Source organism: Melanerpes formicivorus, unplaced genomic scaffold (assembly GCF_026170545.1).
Source record: "Melanerpes formicivorus ecotype bairdi unplaced genomic scaffold, bMelFor1.0.p_v2 SCAF_9, whole genome shotgun sequence".
Classification (NCBI taxonomy): Eukaryota; Metazoa; Chordata; class Aves; order Piciformes; family Picidae; genus Melanerpes; species Melanerpes formicivorus.
Window position 1 is genome coordinate 13,092,768 of NW_027142361.1, and position 27,639 is coordinate 13,120,406.

Below are 27,639 nucleotides of genomic sequence, written 5' to 3' on the forward strand. Positions count from 1 at the left end.
TCTCTACACCGACTCATGGATGGTAGCCAATGCTCTATGGGGTTGGCTAAAGAACTGGAAGAGTGGTTGGCAGAGAAAAGGAAAACCCATTTGGGCAGCCAACCTGTGGCAGGACATTGCTGATCGAATCAAGAGAATTCCAGTGAAAGTGAGACACATCGATGCTCACATTCCTAAGAGCAAAGCTACTGAGGAACAGCAACACAACGATCAGGCAGACCTAGCTGCAAGAGTTTCTCAAGTAGACATGGACTCTAATCTCAATCGGTGGGCTCATGTTTCGTCAGGACATCAAGGCAGAGATGTAACATACTAATGGGCTCGTGACAGATCCATAGACATTTCCATGGATGCTATCACACAAGTCATCCATGACTGTGACATTTGTGCTGCTATTAAGCAGGCAAAACGACTTAAGCCCTTGTGGTATGGTGACAGATGGTCCAAGTACAAATATGGTGAAGCTTGGCAGATTGACTACATCACTCTACCACGTTCTCGTTCTGGTAAGCAATACGTGCTTACTATGGTAGAGGCAAACACTGGATGGTTGGAAACTTATCCAGTTCCACATGCAACTGCACGCAACACCATTCTCGGTCTGGAGAGACAAATCCTGTGGAGACATGGAACTCCAGAGAGGATTGAGTCAGACAACGGTACTCATTTCAAGAACAACCTTGTCAAGAACTGGGCAAAAGAGCACGGTATTGAGTGGATATTCCATATTCCCTACTATGCACCAGCTTCAGGGAAGATTGAACGCTACAACGGTTTGTTGAAGACCACTCTTAAAGCCATGGGGGGTGGATCTTTGAAAAACTGGGAAAAACATTTAGCACAAGCAACCTGGCTGGTATATAGTAGAGGTTCAGTGAACTGAGCTGGACCTGCACATTCAGATCTGCTACGGAAAGTAGAAGGTGATGGAGTTCCTGTTGTTAGAGAAAAGAGTCTGTTGGGTAAAACTGTTTGGGTATTTTCACCCTCAGGAGAGGCTAAACCTGTCCGAGGGGTGGTTTCAGCTGAAGGTCCGGGTCACACTTATTGGGTAATGCAAGAGAATGGTGAAATTCAGTGTATTCCACAAAGAAATTTAACTTTAGCTGAGAGGGGTTAATTTCAAACTCTTGTACAGCTACATCGCGTCCAGAGGAAGAATCAACAAGGAATCTACGGTGCATGAACCCTGAGATCCCTGAGAGCCCTGAGCCAACTAAGAGACCCTGAGAATCCCTGTTTCCCTATTCTTTGCTTCGTCGGCAAAGAAATGAACTGTTTTCTATTTGTCTCATTTTCTGATTTTCTTGGACTTTTGAATCATCTACATCTGAGCATAGCCGGAATGGACTATGAACTTACGAACTGTAAATATCCTTTTGGATTGGATGGACAGTATGAACAGCCAATGAAATTGTTTAGAAGGAGTGGACTGTGACCGTTTGAGGCTGTCCCCTTAAGAAAGGGAATATAGTAGTCGGATGTTTGTAAACGAAAAAGAAGGATCTAAACTAATTTCATTGGTAGATTGGGAGGAAACACCTTCTGAACTGGGAGTGCAGCAGAGTTTCCTGTGAATTCCTGCACTTTTGCAGTCAGTTCTGTCTTTCTTCCCCTTCTTCGGCAGCAGCAGCTCGCTGTTTCTGAGCTTTCGGCCAAGGCTTGACCTTGAAACTGATAAACTGCAAGGCCTGTATTAACTGCTTTCCAATTAACACATAACTGCTTCTAACTTTTTCCTCTTTTCTCTCTTTTCTAACCCTCTCAGGGGAAAGGGGGAGAGAAGGGGGAGCAGAGGTGGGGAACCCCCCCAGCAGAGGGGGGAACTCTCATTTCTGTGCTACTTTATTGTATATCTTTGTATATATTGTAAATATTGTAAATTCTGTAAATTCCCCCTGCATATCCTGCATTGCTTTTGTAAATATACAGCACCCATTGCTTTGCTAATTCAGCTGTGAGTTTTTTTTTCCTTTCCCTTCAATTTCTCCTTCCCTTTACTTTACAGGGGGGAGGGAGGAGGCTTTTTGGCTTTACCCTTCCAACCCTCGACAGCAGGGAACAGGAGAACAGAGTCAGATTCTTTTCAGTGGTGCCCAGCAACCGGCACAAACTGGAACGGGAGGATACACTTGTGAAGGTGCTGGAGCCCTGGACCAAGCTGCCCAGAGAAGTTGTGGAGTTTCCTTTTCTGAAGAGATTCCAAACCTACCAGGAAGCTATGCTGGGCAACCTGCTGTGGGTGACCCTGCTTTAGCAGGGGAGTTGGACTAAATGATCCCCAGAGGTGCCTTCTAACCCCCATCGTGCTGGGGTTATCCGAGTCCAACTCTTTGTTGGACTGGTATTTCAAATATGGAGCATTCAGACCTCACCTACAGTGTACCTTTCTTTGGGTGACAGAAGGGGGTTTAATGACAGTGTTTAATCAAGCTCCCAAAACCCAGTTTGGCATCACTCTGATCTGGAAGAAACTGTCAAAGAACAGTAAAGCTCATGCGTCGTGGGCATCAGATTCCAGGTTTCCTGGTGCAAGGATATCATGGTGTCATGGAAAATCTGAAACAGTATTTCCCCTCCCCTTCACTGTGGTATCACAATGTTCTTTATGACTAAGAAGAGGAGGAAACAAGTAAGAAAAAAATGTTTCATATGACTGGTGCATCTGGGAGAAGAAGAAATGACCCAAGGACCAAGCTGCACATATATCCTGCAAAGAAGTAGAGCAGGAAACCTAATTTACTTGTTCTTCCTTGATTAAAACTATTTATTGAATAATGCCTATAAGCCTAAAAGAAAAGTTACATGAAGTGAAAATGATAAATACTATTTAGGCTGTAGGTAGCTTTAACGAGGTGAGATGATGCTTTTAGCAGTGCTTAATGTTGAGGCAAGAGCAGCAACCACACACTGCTGTCAAAAAAGAGCAATGTGGGCAAGAACCTAATTATCATAACTCATCCACATAACTCAACCTAATGATTATTATCCCATGATTATTATCTCATATTTATTAGGTGCTTGTACTTTTCCTAGTTGCAAGGCTGCAAAGGTCAGCAGAGTCCTGCCAAGAGTGCACAGTCCCTGTGGACCTCTGCTCCTGCTGAGTGCCACAGGCTGCTTCCTGCCTGGGTGGCTCACTCTCCATCAAAAGTCACTGGGAAGCAGCAGGCACATCTGGCTCACAGGCCAGATACCAACCTGTGCTTGTATGAACTAGCCTCCCCAAGTGTATCAGCAAAACCTCAGGAGGATCTGGAGGTGTGTTACAGCTGAAAACAGGGAAAGATGGAGGTGAGGGAAAGCAGGTGGGAAGGAGGTATTGCCTTGGATTGATGGGCTGAGGTGAGTGGGATGAGGTTCAACAAGGCCAAATGCTGGGTCCTGCACTCCAATCTTGACAACCTTATGAATGTTCCAGGCTTAGGGAAGAATGGATGAAAACTAGCAGAAAAGGACCTGAGTGCATTGGTTGTCAGTGACTGAAGATGAGACATCATGTGCCCAGGTGGCCAAGAAGGCAAACAGCATTGTAGCTTGGATCAGCAACAGTCTGACCACCAGGACCAGGGCAGGGATTGTCCCCCTGTACTGGGCACACCTCAAAAACTGGGTTCAGTTTTGGGCTCCTCACTCCAAGAAGGACACTGAGGTGGTGGAGCATGTCCAATGAAGGAAAACAAAACTGGCAAAGTGTCTAGAGCACAAATCTTATGAGGAGCAGCTGAGGGAACTGGGATTCTTTATCCTGAAGAAAAGAAGGCTGAGGGGAGACCTTCTTACTCTCTACTACTCATTGGAAAGAGGCTGGAGTGAAAAGGGGATCAGTCTCTTCTCCCAAGGAACAAGCAATAGGACAAGAGGAAATGGCTTCAAGTTGTACCAAAGAAACTTAGGCTAGACATGAGGAACAATTTCTTCATTGAAAGGGTAGGCAAAGCCTGTAACAGGCTGCCCAGGACAGTTGTGGAGTCCCCATCACTGAAGGGGTTTAGAAGCTTCATAGATGTGGCACTGACATGGCTTAGTGGTGACCTGGCAGTGCTGGGTTAATGGTTGGACTCAGTGATCTTAAAGGTCTCCTCCAACCAAAATGATTCTGTGATTCTATGCTTAGTACTGCTGCTGCAGGAGGCTGCAGAAGACAAAGGCTGTATTGGAAACTGTACATGGGAGCAAATTTGGTTTGCAATAGGAATTGTGTAGAGCAGCAATGAGGAAGAGATGATGTAGCCTGTCCAAAGCTGTTAGAGCAGCCATGATGGTGTGTGTGCACCTTCAACAAACAGAAAGAGTGGCCAGGTTTTTGAGGATGTGCTAAGTCAAGCTGCTTCATTTTGGGGGAAATACTGTAAAATGGCAGCTGTGAATCAAGGGAGATCCACAGCTGCTCAGTACTAGGGAAGAGAGCTCCTGCAAATGCTGCTCTGCTTTCATGTGGATGAAAAGGCAAAGATGAGCATCTCATCCAGCTAAGGAATGAATTCTATGGAATTTCAGTCATGGTCTCTTCTAGCAATTCTCTGTTCAAGCAGCATTTACTTTTACCAATTTAAAATTGCTTGGGTGCCTGATTTAGTTTTTGCCTATTGTGAGAGACTGCAAACATAACAAATATCTTCCTTTCTCAGGCTCCTTCCCTCTGGTATAAATATATTCCACACAGTTTGTTCCACCATTTGTTTTCCTCAAGTATCTGCGTATTTATCTCTTCTCTTAACTAAGTAGGACTAGTCTGCTTATTCTCCTGTCTCCTCTGACCTCATTTCTAATAAATTTGTGTTGTTGTTTCCCCCGTTGCCAGAGGACACAGCGTTTCTGCTGAAGAGGAGGAAAGCGAGCTGCTCTTTCAGCTGGACAAACAAAACCAGAGGGTTTCATGCAGTTATTAGCATCAAACTACTCATTAGGCTCTGAAAAACACCTCCTTCCACGCTCCCTGGTCAGTAAGAGGGGGATGGAATATTGACTTACTGCATTTCCGGCTTCAGCAGCCAGCCGGGCAGCGTATCTGGCAATCAGCCGGTGCTCCTCGTCCAGCCGGCCAGGGCTGTCCAGGACGCTGCTGGGGAAAGCCAAAACACCTTGTTAGTACCTGTTCCTCAGGCTGGGGCATAACAGAGGAAAGCTGTGTTATTGCAACAGGACAGTGATGGGGAAGTGAAGAGTCATGTGGGAAACAACAGAGATCATTCCCTTTCCCATTCCACTTCTGAAATGGGAACTGCTCTCCAGACCTTCTGCCTAGCAGCATTTCATCCAGGAGTCACATTTGTCAATTTTTAATGATTAAAATAATTTGGTTTCAACAATTCATAAACACATATCACTAGGAGTAAATTTCACCTGCTTCTGAGGAGCTTTTCTGCAAAGCATTTGGATTTACCAAAGGGAAAAAGGGGGAAATAGCTGAATGGTAACAGAGAAAAGCTTTGTCCTCAGGAGATGCAGGATGACAAATGTCAAAGTCTGGGCACCACTGCAGTGAGGACAGGCTGTGAGAGTTGGGGCCAGGCTGGAGAAGAGAAAGCTCCAGGGAGATCTTCTTGCAGCATTTCTTTACTTAATGGGGCTGATAAGAAAGTTGGGGACAGACTTTTTAGCAGGGGCTGTTGTGACAGGACAAGGAGTGATGGTTTTAAACTAAAAGAGGGGAAGTTCAGATTAGACAGACGGAAGAAATTGCTTATGCTGAGGGTGGTGAGGCACTAGCCCAGGTTGCCCAGAGTTGGTAGACACCTCAACCGTGGAAACTTTAGATCAGGTTGGATGGGGCCCTCTGCAACCTGCTCTAGTTGCCAATGCCTCTGCTCACTACAGGGTGCTTAGACTAGATGACCTTTAAAGGCCCCTTACCACCTAAACCATTCTGTGGTTCTGTGGGGGAACAATGAGGGGACCATGCTGAGCCAAGAATGGACTCTGTCCCTAAATGGCATTGACTTGAATACAAACAGTACTTTGTAAGTAAGCCTGAGTTATACCTGACTTACTACACACAACCAGTGGTACAGAAGGTGGTAATTTGAGACTTGGCCTTTCATTCCACAGCTAGCAGAGGGTGAAATGGTTCCAGCTGCCTTGTATCACCTCACACAGACAAGGCTCTGGCTGCCTTGGAGATGTTGCTGAATGAGGTATTATAAAATATTGCCAATAATCATCAGCCACAGGGACAGCACCACAGAATCATAGGATAGCCTGGATGGAAAAGACCTTAAAATCACTGAGTCCAGTCATAACCTAACATCTTCCTGCACACAACTGTTAGGCCACATCCCTAAGCTCCTCATCCAAATGTCTTTCAAACACTTCCAGGGATGATGACTCCACCACTTCCCTGGCCAGTCTGTTCCAGTGCCTGATGACACTTTCAGTGAAGAGATTTTTCCTAATATCTAATGTGAACCTCCCCTGGTACAACTTGAGTCCATTTCCTCTCACTCTATTGCTTGTTAGCTGGGAGAAGAGGCCAGCCCCCACCTCCACGAGATGACAGAAGAATGGGATAAATATTCCAGAAGAGGCCTTACCATGGGGAGGAGAACCTCTCTCTACCTACTAACCACACTCCTTCTAATAAACCCCAGGATGCCATTAGCCTTCTTGGCTACAAGGCTACATTGCAGGGTGTGACCGTTTGAGGCTGTGCCTTTAAGAAAGGGACACCATGGCTGAATGTTTTATAAACAAAGGACAGGTCTAAACGAATTTCATTGGTAGAAAGCAACTTTAAATTTTGAGTACGACTGAGACTTTCCTCAGTTCACTTTCCCTCCTCCCTTTTCACTTCTAGGCTCTCTGCCAGACTGACCTTGGACTGATAAGTGTGAGGCCTGCAAACCTACTAACATTTTGCTCTAATTTGTAACTGCTTTTAATTAACAACTGTTCCTTTCCTCCCTTTCTAACCCTCTCTGGGGAAAAAGGGGAGAGAAGGGGGTACAGGGGGGGAACCCTCCTCCAGCAGGGGGAGGGGAATTTCGTTCCTGTATTACTTTGCTGTATATGTCTGTGTATGTATTGTAAATACTGTAAATTGCATATATATACCCTGCAGTCCCTAAAACTGCTTGTAAATATAGCATTTCCTTTTCGCTCCTCTGGCTGTGGTTAGCTGTGGTCAATTTTTTTCCTCTCTTTACGGGGGGGAGAAGGCTGGGCCTTCCTCCCAAACCCACAACACTTTTTTCTTGGCTTCCCAAAGTGCGGCAGACAATTAGCTTCATTTATTGCTTTATTGCTTGCTCCAGCCGGACTAGCAAACATGAAGGTGCTTTGGATAAAGGAGTTTAAGATCCCAGTAGGGGAAAGAGTAACTTTAAGTGATGGCTGGGATCCAAAGGTGATTTATTTGATGTGTGTAATCCTGCTCTCGGTGATAATTAATGTGTATCTGCTGTTTTTCTTGAGTCGGGAGAGAAAGGTGTCCAGAGCGTGTTTTATTATTAAGCATAGGTCAAAAAAGAAGCGGCGTACCTCTGGGTCAGTCCCAGAGACGTCCAGTGATGAGGAGTGTGAAGAATCTGTGTCAGTTAAAGAGAAAGCTAAAAAGTCTATTGGAAAAGCTTCTTTGAACAGTTTTGCCGCTGATTCTGGCAAGCTGCCAGGGGCAGCGGCAACTCCCAACATGGCGGCTCCTCCTTCTCCTCCTCCTTCTTCGGCCATTAATGGGGCAAGGTCATTTCCGTCTTCTTGCACAGCGGGACCGGAAGCCACTCCCACAGCAGCTGATCTGTCTCAAAACCTATTAGCTTCTGTTAAGGTGGCTGTAAATTCAAACACAGCTCCAGTTAAGGAAGTAGCTGTTTTAAAGACTAGAAGTGGAAAGGCCAAAGAGGATCCAGGAGCTAATGGAGGAGAAGAGCAGGAGACTGATCCTGGTGAGGGACCCTCTACTAGAAAAGATCCTGCTGAGGAGGAAGAGAAGGTTTGTTTTAAAGATCTAGCTGAATTAGTGAGAGCAAAGCAGGATAAAGATCCAGCTAGGACAGGAGCTAGCAGTGGTGGTTCTCAGCTTAAAGAGATCCTTGAGAGAATGGTAGCAGGATTATTAGGACAACAAGTTGAGGAAGAGGAGGCAAAGGAGGAGTCAGATGACATTTCCAAATGTTCTTCACCATGCGAAGAGTTAAGAAATGTCCGTAAAGATTACACCAGGGCAGATAAGGAGCCAGTTCTAGCTTGGCTTAGTAGGTGTTATGATACTGGTGCTCCAGCTCTAACAGTTGGAGACAAGTCAGCAGCTCAGTTAGGAACTCTCTCGAGGGAATAGATAGACATCTAGGCAGGGTTCTTGGTAAGGTTAATCTGTGGATACGCCTTTTAATGGCAGTTTTCCTGAGATACCCTTCCCAAAATGATCTTCCATGGAATCTTAAACCCTGGACTACTATAGATGAGGGAATTAAGCGCTTGAGAGAATTTGCTGTTAGAGAGATACTCTATGGTGAACATGAAACTCTGAATCCTGATGATATTCCTGTGGGAACAGGCCTTGCTAAAAAGCTCATCCAGCTTGCTCCTTCTAATTATGCAAACATTCTGGCAAGCAGAATTGTGTCAAGAAATTATGGTAGAGCTCCCCCTACGGCTGGCCAATTCAGTGATCAAATGAGACAATTGGAGGATTGCATGACGTGTTTCTTGGGTTTCAGCCATTGAAACTCTGTCTGGTGAAATAAAGAATTGCATGAAAGAGCTGAAAGATTCCATATCCCAATTGGCACAAAGAGATAATTCTAATTCTTCCTCCAGGTGGATACAGGTTTCATCTGTGAGGAATACACATCCCCAAAGGAGGTCATTCCAAAACAGATCAAATCAAAACAGGCCACCGAGGCAATCATGTAGAACTATTTGGATAACTCTGCGTGATCAGTTTGGTGAGAACATGAACCGGTGGGATGGCCAACCAACTTCTAATCTTTTCAGGAGACTGAGGGAACTGTAAAGTGGCAGAACCTGAGGTAGCAATACCAGAAGGGTAGCTGCTACTTCCACAGCTCCCCAGAACAACTCTAGTAGCTCCAACAGCAAACTGCTGGCTAAGCTGTCAGCCCGTGGCTTGGACCAATACACTCTGTGCTGGGTTAGGAACTGGCTGGAGGGCCGGGCCCAGAGAGTGGTGGTGAACGGTGCCACATCCAGCTGGAGGCCGGTCACCAGTGGTGTCCCCCAGGGATCAGTGCTGGGCCCCGTCGTCTTCAACATCTTCATCGATGATCTGGATGAGTGGGTCGAGTCAGTCATCAGCAAGTTTGCAGATGACACCAAGTTAGGAGCAGATGTTAGTCAGTTAGAGGGTAGAAAGGCTCTGCAGAGGGACCTCAACCAACTGGACAGATGGGCAGAGTCCAATGGGATGGCATTCAACAAGTCCAAGTGCTGAGCGCTGCACATTGGCTACGGCAATCCCATGCAGAGCTACAGGCTGGGGTCGGAGTGGCTGGAGAGCTCCCAAACAGAGAGGGACCTGGGGGTGCTGATCGACAGCCACCTGAATATGAGCTAGCAGTGTGCTCAGGTGGCCAGGAGGGCCAATGGCATCCTGGCCTGCATTAGGAATAGTGTGGCCAGCAGGAGCAGGGAGGTCATTGTGCCCCTGTACTCTGCATTGGTTAGGCCGCACCTTGAGTACTGTGTCCAGTTCTGGGCCCCTCAGTTTAAGAAGGACATCGAAACACTTGAACGTGTCCAGAGAAGGGCAACAAGGCTGGTGAGAGGCCTTGAACACAAGCCCTATGAGGAGAGGCTGAGGGAGTTGGGATTGTTTAGCCTGGAGAAGAGGAGGTTCAGGGGAGACCTCATTGCCCTCTACAACTACCTGAAAGGTGGTTGCAGCCAGGAAGGGGTTGGTCTCTTCTCCCAGGCAACCAGCACCAGAACAAGGGGACACAGTCCCAAGCTGCGCCAGGGGAGGTTTAGACTCGAGGTGAGGAGGAAATTCTTCACCGAGCGAGTCGTTCGTCATTGGAACGGGTTGCCCAGGGAGGTGGTTGAGTCACCATCCCTGGAGGCGTTCAAGAGGGGACTGGACGTGGCACTTGGTGCCATGGTCTAGTCATGGGGTCTGTGTTGATAGGTTGGACTCAATGATCCTTGAAGTCCTTTCCAACCTTAGTTATACTGTGATAGTAGTTGGACCAATAATCTGTAATAGTGCAAGTGTGGTCACACATAGGGGACCAATGGAGCTATGCCAACAGGGCACTCCGAGTTTATATAAGTTGTAGCAGTTCCCTTGCTACACACTTCTGCCTTTCCTGTCTCCTCTTTCTTCTACACTTTACAGTGCTATACTTGCACTACAGGCCTGCTCCATAGGCCTGCACCTCAGGCCTGCACCATCGGCCTGCAACACTGGAAGAATAAAGGAACAATACTCGATCATATTGGTCAGCTGTATTGATTCCCATCTCTGTCGCTTCCGATATCTGGCACCCGAACAGGGACACTTGGTTTCTTTGTCAATACCATCCCTTACATATGGCATTCAATACTAATTCAGACCTGACTCATGATATGAAGGTAGAAATGCTGGATATTTTGGCATTTGACAATGCTAATGAAGAAACTAAACAGGTTCGCAGCATTTTATCAACAGGTGCCACTGTCTCATGACTGCAGGATGCAACAACTAATGAAGGCATCGACAAGCAGCAATGTATCTAGCCACAGCCATAGAAGCAGTCCCCAGCAGCACGACCACCACACCACCTGGCTGGAAATCATCGTGCTTCTGTGCAACCTAGGTACCTTAAATCAAGGGGTCTGACTGTTGGACAGACTCGAAAGGGTCTGTGACCGGTTGAGGCTATCCCCTTAAGAACGGGGATATGGTGGACGGATGTTGGTAAACGAAAAGATGGATCTAAACCAATTTCATTGGTAGATTTGGAGGATGCACCTTCTGAACTGGGAGTGCAGGAGGGTATCCTCGGCATTCCGGCACTTTTATTTTCAGTCTTTCTTCTGCTCCTCCGCCGAGCAGCAGCTCTCTGTGCTGGGCTTTTGGCCAAGGCTTGACCTTGAAAAACTGAGAAACTGCAAGGCCTGTATTAACTGCTTTCCAATTAACACATAACTGCTGCTAACTTTTTCCCTCTTTTCTCTCTTTTTCTAACCTGCTCTGGGGAAAGGGGGAGAGAGGGGGAAGCGGAGGTGGGGAACCCCCTCAGCAGAGGGGGGAACTCTCATTTCTGTGCTACTTTGTTGTATATTTTTGTATATATAGTAAATATTGTAAATTCCCCTGCATATCCTGTATTGCTTTTGTAAATATACACCTCCATTGCTTTGCTAATTCAGCTGTGAGTTTTTTTTCCCTTTCCCTTCAAATTTTCCTTCCCTTTACTTTACAGGGGGGAGGGAGGAGGCTTTTTGGCCTTACCCTTCCAACCCTACGACATTTTTTTTTCTTGGTGCCCAACGTGGGGCAGATAATTAGTTTAATTTATTACTTGGTTGATTTAGTGTTTTCTAGCTGAATTAGCAAACATGAAGGTGTTATGGTTTGTAGAGCGGTTATTCTCAATTTTTGGGGCTCTGGTTTACAGATATTGTTTGGGTTTGATTTTGGATTACCTGGGTAAATATTTGGTGCAGACAATTTATCTGTGGGTTATGTATAGAGTTAGACTACGGTATGGAAAATGCGTGGATTTCTTATGGCCAGCGAGATACAGAAATGTTACCTGCACCACTCTCCCAATTGAGATAAAGGGTTTTAAGATTCCGCCAAAGGAGAGAGTAACTTTAGGTGATGGCTGGGATCCAAAGGTGATTTATTTGGTGTCTATAAATCTGCTGCAGGCGATGGTGATTGCATATTTACTGTTTCCTTTGCAGCGAGAGAGAAAGGTGTCCAGAGCTTGTTTTGTTATTAAAACTAGATCAAAAAGAAAACACCGTGGCTCTGGATCAGTCCCAGAGTCATCTAGTGATGAGGAGCTTGCAGAATCTCTGTCAGTTAAAAAGAGGGCTAAAAAGTTAATTGGTAAAGCAGCTCTAAATGACTTTCCTGCTGATTCTGGCAAGCTGCCAAGGGCGGCGGCTGGTATCAACATAGCGCCTACTCCTTCTCCTCCTACTTCTTCTCCGTTGGCCATTAACGGAGCAACATCATTTCCGCCCACTCCCTCGGTGGGACCGGAAGTCACTGCCCCAGCAGCTGATTTATCTCAGGACCTGTCAGCTTCTGTTAAGGAGGCTGTTTTAAAGACTAGAAGTGGAAAGACCAAAGATGAAGAAGAAGAGCTGGAGACTGATCCTGGTGAGGGGCCCTCTACTCTAAGAAATCCTGCTGCGGAGGAAGAAAAGATTTGTTTTAAAGATCTAGCTAACCTAGTGAGAGCAAAGCAGGATAGAGATGAAGCTAGGACAGGAGCTGGCAAAGGTGGTTCTCACCTTAAAGAGATCCTTGAGAAAATGACAGGAGTATTATTAAGACAAAACGTTGAGGAAGAAGAAGAGGAAGATGATATTTTAGAATGTTCGTCACCATGTGAGTAATTGCGAAATGTCTGTAAAGATTTCACCAGGGCAGATAAGGAGCCAGTTCTAGCTTGGCTTAGTAGGTGTTATGATACAGGTGCTCCAGCTCTAACAGTTGGAGACAAGTCAGCAGCTCAGTTAGGAACTCTCTCAAGGGACAATGGAATAGATAGAGGCAAGACTCTCGGTAAGGTTAATCTGTGGATACGCCTTTTAATGGCGGTTGCCCTGAGATACCCTTCCCGAGATGATCTCCCATGGAATCCTAAACCCTGGACTACCATAGATGAGGGAATTAAGCGATTGAGAGGATTTGCTGTTAGAGAGATACTCTATGGTGAACATGAAACTCTGAATCCTGATGACATTCCTGTGGGTATTGGTCTTGCTAAAAAGATCATCAAACTTGCTCCTTCTAATTATGCGAACATTCTGGCAAGCAGAATTGTGTCAAGAAATTATGGTGGAGCTTCTCCTACTGTTGGCCAATTCAGTGATCAAGTGAGACAATTGGAGGATAGCATGACACGTGTTTCTTGGGTTTCAGCCATTGAAACTCTGTCTGGAAAATTCCAGAATTGCATGAGAGAATTAAAGGATGAATTTAAAAATTCCACATCCCAATTGGCACAAAGGGATAACTTCAATTCTTCCTCCAGGTGGATACAAGTCTCATCTGTGAGGAATACACGTCCTCCAAGGAGGTCATTCCAAAACAGATCAAATCAAAACAGACCACCAAGGCAGTCACATAGAACTATTTGGATAACTCTGCGTGATCAGTTTGGTGAGAACATGAACCGCTGGGATGGCCAACCAACTTCTAATCTTTTCAGGAGACTGAGAGAACTGCAAAGTGGCAGAACCCGAGGTAGCAATACCAGAAGGGTAGCTGTTACTTCCACAGTTCCCCAGAACAACTCTAGTAGCTCCAACAGTGGCTCCGGCTATAGCATGCAAAGCTATAACACGGCACACTGTGCGCAATGCACATGTGGGCATGTTCCCCATAACTAGGGGTGCCCTGCCTCCCGCCAGGGGGAGGAGAGGAATAACAGAGATAATAGAATCTATTGGGATGTGTACATCCAGTGGCCTGGCACTTCACCATTTTGGAAGTACAGGGCCTTGGTTGACACAGGAGCTCAGTGCACCATAATGCCATCAAATTATCAGGGATCAGAGTCTATAACTATTCTGGGAGTCACTGGTGGATCTCAAGAGTTAAGTAAGGTGGAGGTTAATATAAGTTTAACTGGCAAACAATGGAGGAAGCATACAGTTGTGACCGGACCTGATGCACCTTGTATTTTGGGAATTGATTTTCTGAGAGAAGGGCGTTTCAAAGACCCTAGAGATTACAAATGGGCTTTTGGAGTAGCTTCTATAGAAATTGATGGACAAAAATTGAATCTGTCTGACAGACCTGAGCTTTCTGATGAATCTGCAGTTGTGGGACAACATAAGATATAGGACATTAAATTGCCGATTGCTTCTCAGACTGTGCATGACAGACAATACAGAACCAACCATGACTCTTTGTTGCCCATTCAGAATCTGATTCGTCAGTTGGAGAGTCAGAAAGTCGTCAGCAAAACTCATTCACCTTTCAACAGTCCAGTGTGGCCTGTGCAAAAGCAGAATGGAGACTGGCATCTGACGGTCGACTACCGAGCCCTAAATGAAGTGACACCACCTATGAGTGCAGCAGTACCAGACATGATGGAGCTACAGTATGAGCTGGAATCCAAAGAGGCCAAATGGTATGCTACCATAGACATTGCTAATGCATTTTTCTCTATTCCCATAGCAGAGGAATGCAGGCCTCATTTTGCTTTCACCTCGAGAGGAATCCAGTACACTTTCAACAGATTGCCAATGGGCTGGATCCATAGCTCAAGCATCTGTCATGCAGTGATCCACGATGCTCTGGAGAAAGGCGGTGCTCCAGAACACATCCAGTTCATCGATGATATCATCGTCTGGGGTAAAACTGCTGAGGAAGTCTTCAAGAAAGGTAACAAAATCATTGACATTCCTCTGAATGCAGGTTTTGCCATCAAACGAGACAAGGTGAAAGGACCTACCACAGAGATTCAGTTTCTGGGAGTGCTGTGGCAGGATGGATGCCGACACATTCCAGTGAATGTGGTAAATAGAGTCTCCACCATGGCAAGTCCCACAAACAAGCAAGAAACCCTATGTTTCTTGGGGATAGTGGGATTTTGGAGACTGCACATTCCTGGATACAGTCAGATTGTGAAACCTCTGTATCATGTGACTTGAAAGAGAAACCATTTCCACTGGGGACCTGAACAACAAGCAGCCTTTGACCAGATAAAGCAAGAGGTAGTTCAAGCAGTGGGTCTGGGACCTGTCCAAGATGGTCCAGACATTAAGAACATTTTGTACACGGCTGCAAGTGACAATGGTCCAACCTGGTGCTTGTGGCAAAAAGCTCCAGGTGAGACACATGGACGACCTCTTGGTTTCTGGAGTCGAGGTTACAGAGGTTCAGAGGCTAATTATACTCCAACAGAGAAAGAAATTTTAGCTGCCTATGAAGGAGTAAAAGCACCTTCTAAACTGGGAGTGCAGCAGGGTATCTTGGGCTTTCCTGCACTTTTTCAGTTCAGTTCTTTCTCCTCCTCCTTTGGGCAGCAGCTGTTTCTGGGCTTTCGGCCAAGGCTCGACTTTGAAAAACTGATAAACTGCAAGGCCTGTATTAACTGCTTTCCAATTAACACATAACTGCTTCTAACTTTTTTTCTCTTTCTCTCTCTTTCTAACCCGCTCTGGGGAAAGGGCGAGAGAGGGGAGAGCGAAGGTGGGGAACCCCCTCAGCAGAGGGGGGAACTCTCATTTCTGTGCTACTTTGTTGTATATTTCTGTATATACTGTAAATATTGTAAATCTTGTATATATTTCCCCTGCGTTTCCCTGCTTTATAAATATACAGCTCTCATTGCTTTGCTAATTCAGCTGTGAGTTTTTTTTATTCCTTTCCCTTCAGTTTTCTATCCCTTTACTTTACAGGGGGGAGGGAGGAGGCTTTTTGGCCTTACCCTTCCAAACCTACGACAGGGTCACAGATCTAATCATTTTACTCAAGATTGTCGCAAAAGCCGCTCCCGCAGTGCAAGTACACCCCGCAACGACACCAAACCAGGTTGCTTGGACCGCGCCCCCCCCCTTCCCCCACCCCCCCCTCTCCAGCCCCCTCTGGCAGTGCACAGCGAACCTGACAATAGCCGCATATCAACTTTGAATCCACAAAGCGCTGTCGAGCTCAACTGGCACGGTCCTTTGCGTCACAGACGCTGTTCTCTGTTAATTGGCAGATTGTCTACCTCTAGACATGGTATTCTTATAATTCCTAGTTCAATACATTCTGATTATGACTGGGCTATGAAAATTATGCTCTATACCATTGCCTCTCCTGTTAGCACTCTTGTTGGGACAGAAATTGTTCAGCTAATACCATCTGAGTCCCGAGTGCCTAAAACTTCTAACAGGATCCAAGGGCAAGAAGGCTTGGGTTCCACCGATATTAGTTTCATAGTTTCATTCAAGGTTGGAAGGGACCACAAGGATCATCTAGTTCCAACCCCCCTGCCATGGGCAGGGACACCCCACACTAGATCAGGCTGGACAGAGCCTCATCCAGCCTGCTCTTAAACACCCCCAGGGACAGGGCCTCGACCACCTCCCTGGACAACCCATTCCAGGGTTTCACCACTCTCAGGGTGAAGAACCTCCTCCTCACATCTAGCCTGAATCTCCCCACCTCCAGCTTCATTCTATTCCCCCTAGTCCTATCACTACCTGAGATCCTGAGAAGTCCTTCCCCAGCCTTCCTGTAGGCCCCCTTCAGATACTGGAAGGCCACAATTAGGTCAACTTGGAGCCTTCTCTTCTCCAGACTGAACAGCCCCAACTCCTTCAGTCTGCCCTCATAGGAGAGGTGCTCCAGCCCTCTGATCATCCTTGTGGCCCTTCTCTGGACACGTTCCAGCACCTCCACATCCCTCTTGTAATAGGGGCTCCTGAACTGGACACAGTACTCCAGGTGGGGTCTCACCAGGGCTGAGTAGAGGGGGAGGATCACCTCCCTCGACCTGCTAGCCACACTTCTGATGCAGCCCAGAATCTCATTGGCTTTGCAGGCTGCAAGTGCACACTGAGAGCTCATGTTGAGCTTTCTGTCCACCAGCACCCCCAAGTCTCTCTCCTCAGGGCTGCTTTCCAGCCAGTCCCTGCCCAGCCTGGATTTGTGCCTGGGATTGCCTCAACCCAGATGCAGGGCCCTGCACTTGCTCTTATTGAACTTCATGAGGTTGGCTTGTGCCCACCTCTCCAGCCTGTCAAGGTCCCTCTGGATGGCCTCCCTTCCCTCCAGCGTGTCTGCTGCACCACACAGCTTGGTGTCATCAGCAAACTTGCTGAGGGTGCACTCAATGCCACTGTCCATGTCACCCACAAAGATGTTGAACAAGACAGGTCCCAGGACTGATCCCTGAGGGACTCCGCTTGTCACTGGCCTCCACTGGGACATGGACCCATTGACAGCCACTCTTTGGGTGCGGCCATCAAGCCAGTTCCTTATCCATCTAGTGGTCCACCCATCAAACCCATGTGTCACCAGCCTGGAGACCAGGATGTGGTGCAGGACAGTGTCAAAGGCTTTGCTCAGGTCCAGGTAAATGACATCAGTTGCTCACCCCTCATCTATTAATTTTGTCACCTGCTCATAGAAGGCCACCAGGTTGGTCAGGCAGGATTTGCCCTTGGCAAAGCCATGCTGACTGTTCCCAATCACCTCTTCACTACTCTTTTGAGCGAGTAGTGACTCCAGGAGGATCTGCTCCATGATCTTTCCAGGCACAGAGGTGAGACTGACTGGCCTGTAGTTCCCTGGTTCCTCCTTCTTACCCTTTTTGAAGATGGGGGCAATGTTTCCCCTTTTCCAGTCTGTGGGGACTTCACCAGATTGCCATGACTTTTGAAATATAATAGAGAGGGGTTCAGCAACCTCATCTGCCAGTTCTCTCAGCACCCGTGGGTGTATCCCGTCGGGTCCCATGGACTTGAACACTTTCAGGTTCTTCAGGTGATCACAAACCTGATCTTCACTTACAATGGGCATTTCTTCCTCCCCGTCCCTGGCATTGTCTTCCATAACATCAGGAGTGTGGCTAGAGGCCCTTGCAGTGAAGACTGAGGTAAAGAAGTTATTAAGTACCTCAGCCTTTTCCTCATCACTTGTGACCATGTCACCATTTTCCTTTCTGAGGGGGCCCACACCTTCCCTAGTCTTCTTCTTCCCATTAATATACCTGTAGAAGTTCTTAGTGTTCCCTTTAACCTCCCTGGCTAGATTAAATTCAAACTCTGCTTTGGCTTTCCTAACCAGGACTCTTGCTGCTCGGGCAGCTTCCTTATATACCCCCTGTTCTAGCTGTCCTTCTCTCCACTGCCTGTAGAGTTTCCTTTTAAGTAATAGTGTGTCCAGTAGCTCCTTGCCCATCCAGGCAGGCCTCCTAGCATTCTTACCTGCTTTTCTCTTTGTTGGTACACAGAGCTCCTGCACACAGAGGAGGTGGTCCTTGAATACTGACCAGCTGTCCTGGGTCCCTCTTCCCTCCAGGGCTTTGTCCCACGACACTTTGGCTAGCAGATCCCTGAAGCGATCAAAATCTGCACGCCTAAAGTCTAGGGTCGTAAGCTTGGAATACTTCCTCCTGATTGCCCTGAGGATATTAAATTCAACTGCTTCATGGTCACTGCAGCCAAGGCTGTCTCTGAGCCTCACATTGCTTACCAGCCCTTCCCTGTTGGTGAGGACAAGGTCCAGCATAGCACCATTTCTTGTTGGTTCCTCTACCATTTGGAGGAGGAAGTTGTCTTCTATGCAGTCCAGGAACATCCTGGATTGCTGGTGCCTTGCTGTGTTGTCCCTCCAGCAGATGTCCGGGTGGTTGAAATCACCCATGAGGACCAGGGCTTGTGACCTGGAAGCCGCTTCTATTTGCCTATGGAGGGCCTCATCTGCTTGGTTCTGCTGGTCAGGTGGCCTGTAGGAGACCCCCACAGTAATATCTCCTTCCCCTGTCCCGCCTTTAATTTTAACCCATACACTCTGAAGTAGCTCATCATGCCTCCCCAGGTGGAGCTCCACTGAATCCAACTGGCTATTGACATAGAGGGCAACACCTCCTCCTCTCCTTCCCTGCCTATCCTTCCTAAAGAGTTTATACCCATCTATCCCTACATCCCAGTCATGGGATACCTAGTACATAGTAATTGTAGTAAGGTGTAAGTACTTAGTAATGAGTTCACATTATAAGATTTTCTTTTGGTTCGAACCTTCTTAGTTATGTGCCTTGGTATTTCAAAGGAGCTTCATGTAATGTAGTTAAGATTTGTACTAAATAGGTATTTATTTTAAAAAGCATTCCTTAGCTAAGGTAATGCCTTTATATTTCCTTCTTAGACATAGACTAGAAAAAATACAAAAAAAAAAAAAGTAAACAAAAAGGTAACATGTGCAAAGAAAATATGTAAACATAGAAATATGTAACAAAAGCACAAAAACTATGGATACAAACCAGAGTATTAAATACCAGAATAATAATAAAAAAGAACAGCAACAATAAAAAAAAAATATTAAAACCAAAATATGACACACTGAAAAATCATAAAGACTACTAACACAGAATAGCTATTAACAAAAAAACATAAGAATTGTTAGCAAAAAATTAAAATAAGGATTATCAAGACTAGATTAAAACAAAAAATTATACAAAGAAAAAAATCAAGAAAATTAAAATGAAAAATTATAATAAAGAATTAATAGAAAAGAAGGTCATAAAATATAATAAACAAAAATTAAAATGGAAAATAGATTAAATAAAACAAACATGCAAAATAAATAATAATTACAATAAAGAATATAAGATAAAAAATAAAAGATTAAACTCTAGATAAAAAGAAAAAATAGAAATTACAAATAAATAAAAGAAATAGAAAATAAAAAATTGATTATAATAAGAAATTAAAATACAGACCAAAAAATTACAATAAGGAAATAAAAATGATAATAAAGAAGGTAAAAAAGAAATGGATTTAAGAAATGACAAAAAGTAAGTTAAAAATTTAAAGAACAAAGAAAATTAAAATACAAAATTACAAAAATTAGTTGAATAAAATATCTATCAAAATTAGATTAAAATTAACAAAACAAAAAAGTTAACAAAAAATAAAAGTGCAGATAAAAAAATAACATAAGAAATGAAAAAAACAAAAAATAAAACAGTATAAAAATAATTTAAAAACAAAAATTAAAATTAATTAAAGATTAAACAAAAGAACTAGAGTAAAAGTAAAAATATTAAACATATCAAAATAATTCATAATAGAAAATAACTAAAAATAAAATAACAAAAATAAACAAAAATAAAGAAATACATTCAAAATAAAATATGAAACTACTCAAATTAGAATTAAAAAGAAAAAATTATAGAAATAATTTACAAAAAATCAAATTGAAAAGAAAAGTAATTAAAAAAATTAAATAAAACAATTGTAAACGTAAAAATAATGAAAATAAAACAAAATTTTAAAAATTTAGAAAAAATATATACACATATAATGAAATCAAACAAAAATGAAATAGGTTTATTGAAAGCAGATTTCAAAATATTAAAGAACAAACAAAAAGCAGTCAAAACTAGTTACAAAATATGTGAAATCATAGACTCATGGAATGAGTCAGGGTTGGAAAGGACCACAAGGATCATTTAGTTCCAACCACTGCCATGGGCAGGGACACCTCACACTGGATCAGGCAGGCTAGAGCCTTGTCCAGCCTGGTCTTAAACACTTCCAGGCATGGGGCCTCGGCCACCTCCCTGGACAACCCATTCCAGGGCTTCACCACTCTCACGGTGAAGAATTTCTTCTTCACATCCAACCTGAATCTTCCCATCCCCAGCCTTGTTCCATTCTCCCTAGTCCTGTCATTTCCTCACATGCTAGGATGTCCCTCCCCAGCATTCTTGTAGGCTCTGTTCAGATACTGGATGGCCACGATCAGGTCACCTCGAGCCTTCTTTTCTGCTAACAGCAATCATCGCAATAAAGAATGGCAGAAGAATCCAAGACCATGAGGACACAGCATTTCCCATGCAGTCGAACATCGATCACAATAACTGCTATGATCATCTGGGATCAAACAGCATCAATCAGAAGAATGTACCACAGCATCATGTGAATTAGGACTGAATATTGTGGTTGCTTGATAACTTTGTATTCTCTCTTGTTAACTAAGTGTGCCTCTGAATGTAGACATCCTAGAGGATACAGTTTCATCTTTACATTTTGCTTAGTAGAGATTATTAACAAAAAAAAAAAAAAACAAACAGGGGGAAAAGAGAGAATACCCCATAGCAAAAAATTAGCCCATGGCAACCCTAGGAAGTGTTGTAACCCTAGGGACATCAACTTTTCAATGTGCTGTAACCCTCTCACCACAAGACTGCACGAACACGGCACAACTGTCATGAAAATGACAATGAGCAAATCTGCTTAGCACTGACGACAGTCACGATAAACCAAGATGTCAACAGAAAGCATCTAACATAACTGAGTGTTGTGACTGCTTGACTGTTGTGTAATTTTATACTGGGCAATGCAATAAAGCTCTTTTTGCTCTTGCTGCTTGCCTGCAAGTATTCCGTCTGTGAAGCTAGAGCCAGGCCAGTTCTACCTTTACAGATTAAAGAAATCTTGCTACCATTAAACAATTCATGTTTTTTGACCATCCTAGAGAAAATAAAGATGCAACATAATCCTAAAGCAGATCGCAAAAGACAGTGCTAAGGATTGCATTTGTGCCTCAATCTCTGTGTGCAATACGTTCAGGCATAATCAAGTCTTCCCTGTCAATAAGAGGAGTGAAATGTAAAGATCGGAACTGTTAAGATCTAAGTTCTTCTTTACAATGTTTGTTATCTTTGACCATGTATTATGCCAGCTCTGTAGAGCATTGTAACTAGTTCAACTTAAGCTTTGTGCCTTGCATGGGTTACACCAGTCTGTTAGACATGCTGCACTACAGAACCCTCGCTTTTGCTATACAGCTTAGCTTTACCTTGCTTGCTTCTGCGTTTGCAGTAGCATCTTGTATGGGATGAGAACAACTCCCATGACCAGATTGCTCACAAAATCAAATAGGGGGATTTGTGGCAATGCCGGCGACAAGCAGTGTGAGCAATCTGGCAGTGCAGGCCTAGAGCCTGACATGGTGGTAGGCCATGCTCAGCATAAATGCAGAGCCAGCTAGCAGTGTAGCAAAACAGTGCTGTGCCTGCAGCATGTAACTAAAACCAGGCACTGGCAGCTATAAACATGGACAGTTATCTTGGGACAACAGGAAATGCACCTGCATCAACAACCTCGTTGTGTCGTTAGTAGTTGGACCAATAATCTGTAATAGTGCAATGTGTGGTCATGCATAGGGAACCAATGGAGCTATGCCAACAGGGCACTCCGAGTTTATATAAGTTGTAGCAGTTGCCTTGCTACGCACTTCTGCCTTTCCTGTCTCCTGTTTCTTCTACACTTTACAGTGCTATACTTGCACTACAGGCCTGCTCCATAGGCCTGCAATTCTGGAACAATAAAGGAACAATACTCGATCATATTGGTCAGCCGTATTGATTCCCATCTCCGTCGCCTCGGATAGAAAGGAAAACCCATTTGGGCAGCTGACCTGTGGCAGGACATTGCTGATCGAATCGAGAGAATTCCAGTGAAAGTGAGACACATTGATGCTCACATTCCTAAGAGCAAAGCTACTGAGGAACAGCAACACAACCATCAGGCAGATCTAGCTGCAAGAGTTTCTCAAGTAGACATGGACTCTAATCTTGATCTCGACTGGAAACACCGAGGTGAGATATTCTTAGCTCGGTGGGCCCATGATTCGTCAGGACATCAAGGCAGAGATGCAACATACCAATGGGCTCGTGACAGATCCATAGACATTTCCATGGATGCTATCACACAAGTCATCCATGACTGTGACATTTGTGCTGCTATTAAGCAGGCAAAACGACTTAAGCCCTTGTGGTATGGTGAAAGATGGTCCAAGTACAAGTATGGCGAAGCTTGGCAGATTGACTACATTACTCTACCACGTTCTCGTTCTGGTAAGCAATACATGCTTAGTATGGTAGAGGCAAACACTGGATGGTTGGAAACTTATCCAGTTCCACATGCAACTGCACGCAACACCATTCTCGGTCTGGAGAGACAAGTCCTGTGGAGACACGGAACTCCAGAGAGGATTGAGTCAGACAACGGGACTCATTTCAAGAACAACCTTGTAAAAAACTGGGCAAAAGAGCAGGGTATTGAATGGATATTCCATATTCCCTACTACGCACCAGCTTCAGGGAAGATTGAACGCTACAATGGTTTGTTGAAGACCACTCCTAAAGCCATGGGGGTGGATCTTTGAAAAACTGGGAAAAACATTTAGCACAAGCAACCTGGCTGGTAAATAGTAGAGGTTCAGTGAACCGAGCTGGACCTGCACATTCAGATCTGCTACAGAAAGTAGAAGGTGATAGAGTTCCTGTTGTTAGAGAAAAGAATCTGCTAGGGCCTGAAGGTGTTTAAATAAACACAGTGCAATGGAAGAAGCCGGCAAAAGGCAAGTTAAATCTGTAGGAAAACAAATTGAATAAAAAAAAATAAAATAAATTCAGTCTTCACAGGAGGCCTGATGAACCTTCCCATGCCTTCATGCCAGTTTGTTTCCTGATTAATTTTTGTTGAAGAGCAATTTTTGCCATCCCACTTTCTGAAGGTGTTGGTTTTGTATAGCTTGCCTCTGTCTGTGCAAGTTCATTCCATCCCTTCTACCCTTTCCATAATCTGGTTTCTCCCAATACCTCTCCCAGCCCCTGTAACTTTTAACCTCTTCTTCTCTAAGTGAATCCAGAAATACTTATTGACAATTTCCTACTCTCTTGATGAAAATCTGTGAATAAATTCTTTTGCATTTGCTTGTAGAGCTCAAGTCCATCTCCTGGCCCTTCTGCATATTCTTTAACATAAACCAGCTTGAACAAGGAAACTTGACCACAACCTACAGCTCTTGGATTAACAGAGGAAGCATTAAACACCATCTGCAAAACACCATCAAATTCTTCACATTGTTTCACGAAGGAAAATTTACTTCCCTGTAGTTTTAATTTCTTTGGATCCATTGCAAAGGATTCCCACCCTGAAATCTCCTCTTGGACATATGCCTTGTGGAGCTCTGTCCCTGCAAACTGTCAGCCTCCCCCTGCCTACAGCAATCCCACTGGTATCCAGCGCTGCCTGTCCTGGGGTGACAGCCAACACATCAACTTGAGGGCAGCAGAGCAAGAAGAGCAGGAAAGGCAGCAAAGGGAAAGATCAAGCCTGACTTAAGCCCAGAGCTCAGAAGGATGCAGGATATATAAATGACAGCTTAGAGGTTTTCACAGCAGCAGAATTTTGGGAAGGTAATATTATAGGTTTCTTCATCTTAAAGACAATTAATTTTAACACTTAAAGCACACAGGATACCAGCATGGTGGGGGTTGAACCTCATGAAGCTCAACAGGGGCAAGCACAGGGACCCTTCCCTCCCTGCATCAGGGTAGGTTAAGAGGTAACAAGGTTGAAAGCAGCTCTGGTGAAGGACCTCCAAGGTCACCATGAGGCAGCAATGTGCTCTCATGGATGAAAATGCCAATGGTTTTCTCGTGTGCATTCAGAAGAGTGTGTCCGGCAGGTCAAAGGAGGTTCTCCTCCCTCTCTGTCGCAGTGAGGCTACATCTGGAGTCATGGATCCAGTTCTGGGCTCTCTAGTCCAAGAGAGACAGGGAACTAATAGAGAGAGCCTCCACTGTGAGGCTGCAAAGATTCTGAAGGGACTGGTACATCTCTCTGAGGAGGAAAGTGAGAGACCTGGGGCTGTTTAGCCTGGAGAAGAGAAGACTGAGAGGGGATCTTCTCAATGCTCATCAGTATCTAAAGGCCAGGGGGCAGGAGGATGGGGCCAGACCATTTTCAGTGGTGCCCAGCAACAGGGCAAGGGGCACTGAGCACAAACTGGAACCTAGAATGCTCTGCTGGAATAGGAGAAAAACTTTCTTTCCTGTGAGGGTGCCAGAGCACTGGAACAGGCCCCAAGGGATGTAAGGGAAGATGATACACTACAGGGGGAGGTTTGAGATCTTGGACTCCTTCCAAAACTGCTTAGGAATTCATGATGCTGAGAAGTGGCAAAGGCGGCATGACTTAGTCTTCTAGCACTGACCTGAAGAGCCACACATCCCAAGTGTCAACTGATGATGTGCCAAGAATAAAACCGGTGGGGACAGAATGTCTTTTAAAGTGACTTTTCCCTTTCATTCCCCTCTAAAACCAGAAGTGCTGCAGAGAATTGCAGTTTCAGAGGGCCAGGTAGTTAAAGGAAACCAAATCAAACCAGTGAAGCCTCTAACCACCCATCCATCTGCCTAGATCAGCCCACCAACAGCAAACCACATCCACACTTCAGCCAGTTGTCTTCTGCCCTTCAGATACTGATCAGCATTGAGAAGATCCCTGAAGCGCCAGTGAAGCACACCATCCTCAGTCCCTCATGCTGAACTGGGAGACATTCCCATGCACAATGAAAACAGGATTTAAACTGGTTTTGTTGTGTTTGACTCCTTCTTGGAGTACTGTACTGAGTGGCTTCTTTAAATGTAAAGCCTTACAAAGCCTGAGCAGCTCTACTCTAGCTGGTTGAGACATCGCAGCTAGGAACTACACGCAGGATTTCCATCTGTCATGTACTTTACAACCTGCATTCCTTTGTATCTCCAAGTCCTATGATTACAGTAATTGAGTGAGGGTGAGAGCCTGACATTCCTTGGGTTTTATTGTCTCATGATGTAGTGGTTTGAGCCTTAACTGGGAGTTAAAAGCCCAAATGGGGAAAAGGCTGACAATCTCTTCCCCACTCCCCCCCCACCTCCTCCCTCCAAACAGAGAGGGAAAGAAAAAGGGGTAAGGAGCAAATCCACTAAACAACAATCTGGAGTCAGCTTGGAAGTAGAGAGGCAAAGAATTTTTCTTTAAACTATATATATGACAATAACAGGAAAAGTTCACAAGGGCAAGGAACAAGAGTGGATGGGAGGGGGACAGAAAAGAATAATACAAAACCAGTCTTTCTTTGAGGAGGTGCAGAGGCAGCAGGGAAAAGGATCAGGTCCGGCCACGTGGCTGAGGAGCAGGAGGCCAGTTGCAGTAGCTCTCATCCAGCAGAGGCAGGAGCCAAAAGGAGATCCAACAGCTATGATATCCTGCTTTTTATACCCTAGCTGGGCAGGGAGAGGGGAGTGGAACAGACTCAGCTTTCCCAGGGGAAACACCCTGCAGGGAGGGTAAAGTACCTGCAAGCCCTCCACCCTGCTTTGTTCTTTTGTTTTCAGAAAAAGGCATTAACCCGCCACACATGGGCAGTATTATGGGCTTTCAGTCCATAGCAGGTGATGACAGACAAGAGTGATTCACTACCAAGAAAAAAACCCTGACTTTCCCCACAGATCTAGTCAGGCAGAATGGACCTCATCAACAAAGCTGTGGAGTACACATTGCTCCATGACACAGTGATGAAATAGGGTTCTAAAAATATCATCCAGAGGATGACAACATGGATAGAGCAAAGTCTTTACATATAGCCTCCAGCTTATCAAACCTCCTTTTCCTTTCCAGCTCAGCTCTGGCTCTGTAGAGGCAGAATTTAATTAGGTCCAAAAGTGGAATACAGGAAACCTCCCAGCTAGGTCCTGAAATGGGAGAGCTGAATTTTGGGGCTTTAGGGGAAAATTTTTGTATAGATACAGACATGAAACATAAATGTGAACAAACAGTAAAGCTGAGATGAAAGAAATTAATTCTTCAAAGCATTAAGTCCTTTTTTTGGAAGGGCACAGAAAGAAAAGAGGATCATGTTAATGGGGTTGGAAGAGCTTGCTTATTTAGCCCAGGTAACAAAAGTGATTACAGGATAGGACATCTGTCTGTGATAATAATCCAAGGTCTGGAGCCCCTCTGCTGTGAAACAGGCTGAGAGAGTTGGGGTCATTCAGCCTGGAGAAGAGAATGCTCCAGGGAAAACTTCTTGTGGCCTTTCAATACTTAAAGGAGCCTATCAGAATGACTGGGACAGATTATTTGCAGGGCCTGTTGTGATAGGACAAGGGGTGATGGTTTAAAACTAAAAGGAGGGAGATTGGAATTAGGTATAAGAAAGAAGTTCATCACTATGAGGGTGGGGAGACACTGGCCCATGTTGCCCAGACAGGGGGTAGATGTCCCCAGCCCTGGAAACTTTACAGGTCAGGTTGAATAGGCCTCTCAGTAACTTGCTGAGAAGATGTCCCTGCTGCCTGCAGAGAGGTTGGACTATGTGACCCTTAAAGGTCCCTTCCTATCCAGACCATTACATGTTTCTATGAAATTTGACAGTTTCCTACTGGTGAAAACCAAGATTTCAGAATGGTCACAGAAACCACCTAACCTGTTTGGAATGATATTAACCCATTCCTGTCAGGGATTCTGTCACACAGTGAGTACAGTGGAGTGGGAATGGACACAGAGAGATCCCTTCCTGTTGGATGTCTCCCCTGTGCTCTTGGTGCGTACATGAGCAGGTGTCTGTGTGTTTTCAGAAGGTTTTGGAGAATACTACAAACATTTCCCTCTATTTGCCAACAGAGGGCAAATACCTTCAATGGGACCATCATTCCCAGAAGAAGCAGCAGTTCTTGTACCTGTCCCTGCTCCAGGAATGGTTCCCTAACACTAACTGTGCCCCACTCTGCAGCTGGCTCACATAGGTGGCTATCAGTGTGTGTTTGTCAGCAACTGGGCTGGCAGCCTCCAGGCTGCGGGGTGACCCGGTGTTAATGGAGGCAAAAGAGAGCAAATAAAACCAGGGCATGAATACAAAGCAAATCATTAATGAATGTTAACAAAACAAACAGTCAAAAAATCAAACCAAGCATGAGCAGTTAAACATGGAAAGATGTTTCTGTAAGTCTCATGAAA

The 27,639-nt window shown here is 45.0% G+C and overlaps 1 protein-coding gene across 6 annotated transcripts in view; it reads right to left on the reverse strand.

The window, feature by feature from the left end:
- Positions 1 to 27,639, reverse strand: part of DTNB (dystrobrevin beta) — a 505,091-nt gene that overhangs the window by 159,719 nt on the left and 317,733 nt on the right. For all 6 annotated transcript variants that reach the window (XM_068143073.1, XM_068143070.1, XM_068143069.1 and 3 more), the window contains one exon: positions 4,975 to 5,065. In XM_068143073.1, coding sequence (XP_067999174.1) covers positions 4,975 to 5,065 — 91 coding nt within the window. The remainder of the gene's footprint in view (positions 1 to 4,974; positions 5,066 to 27,639) is intronic.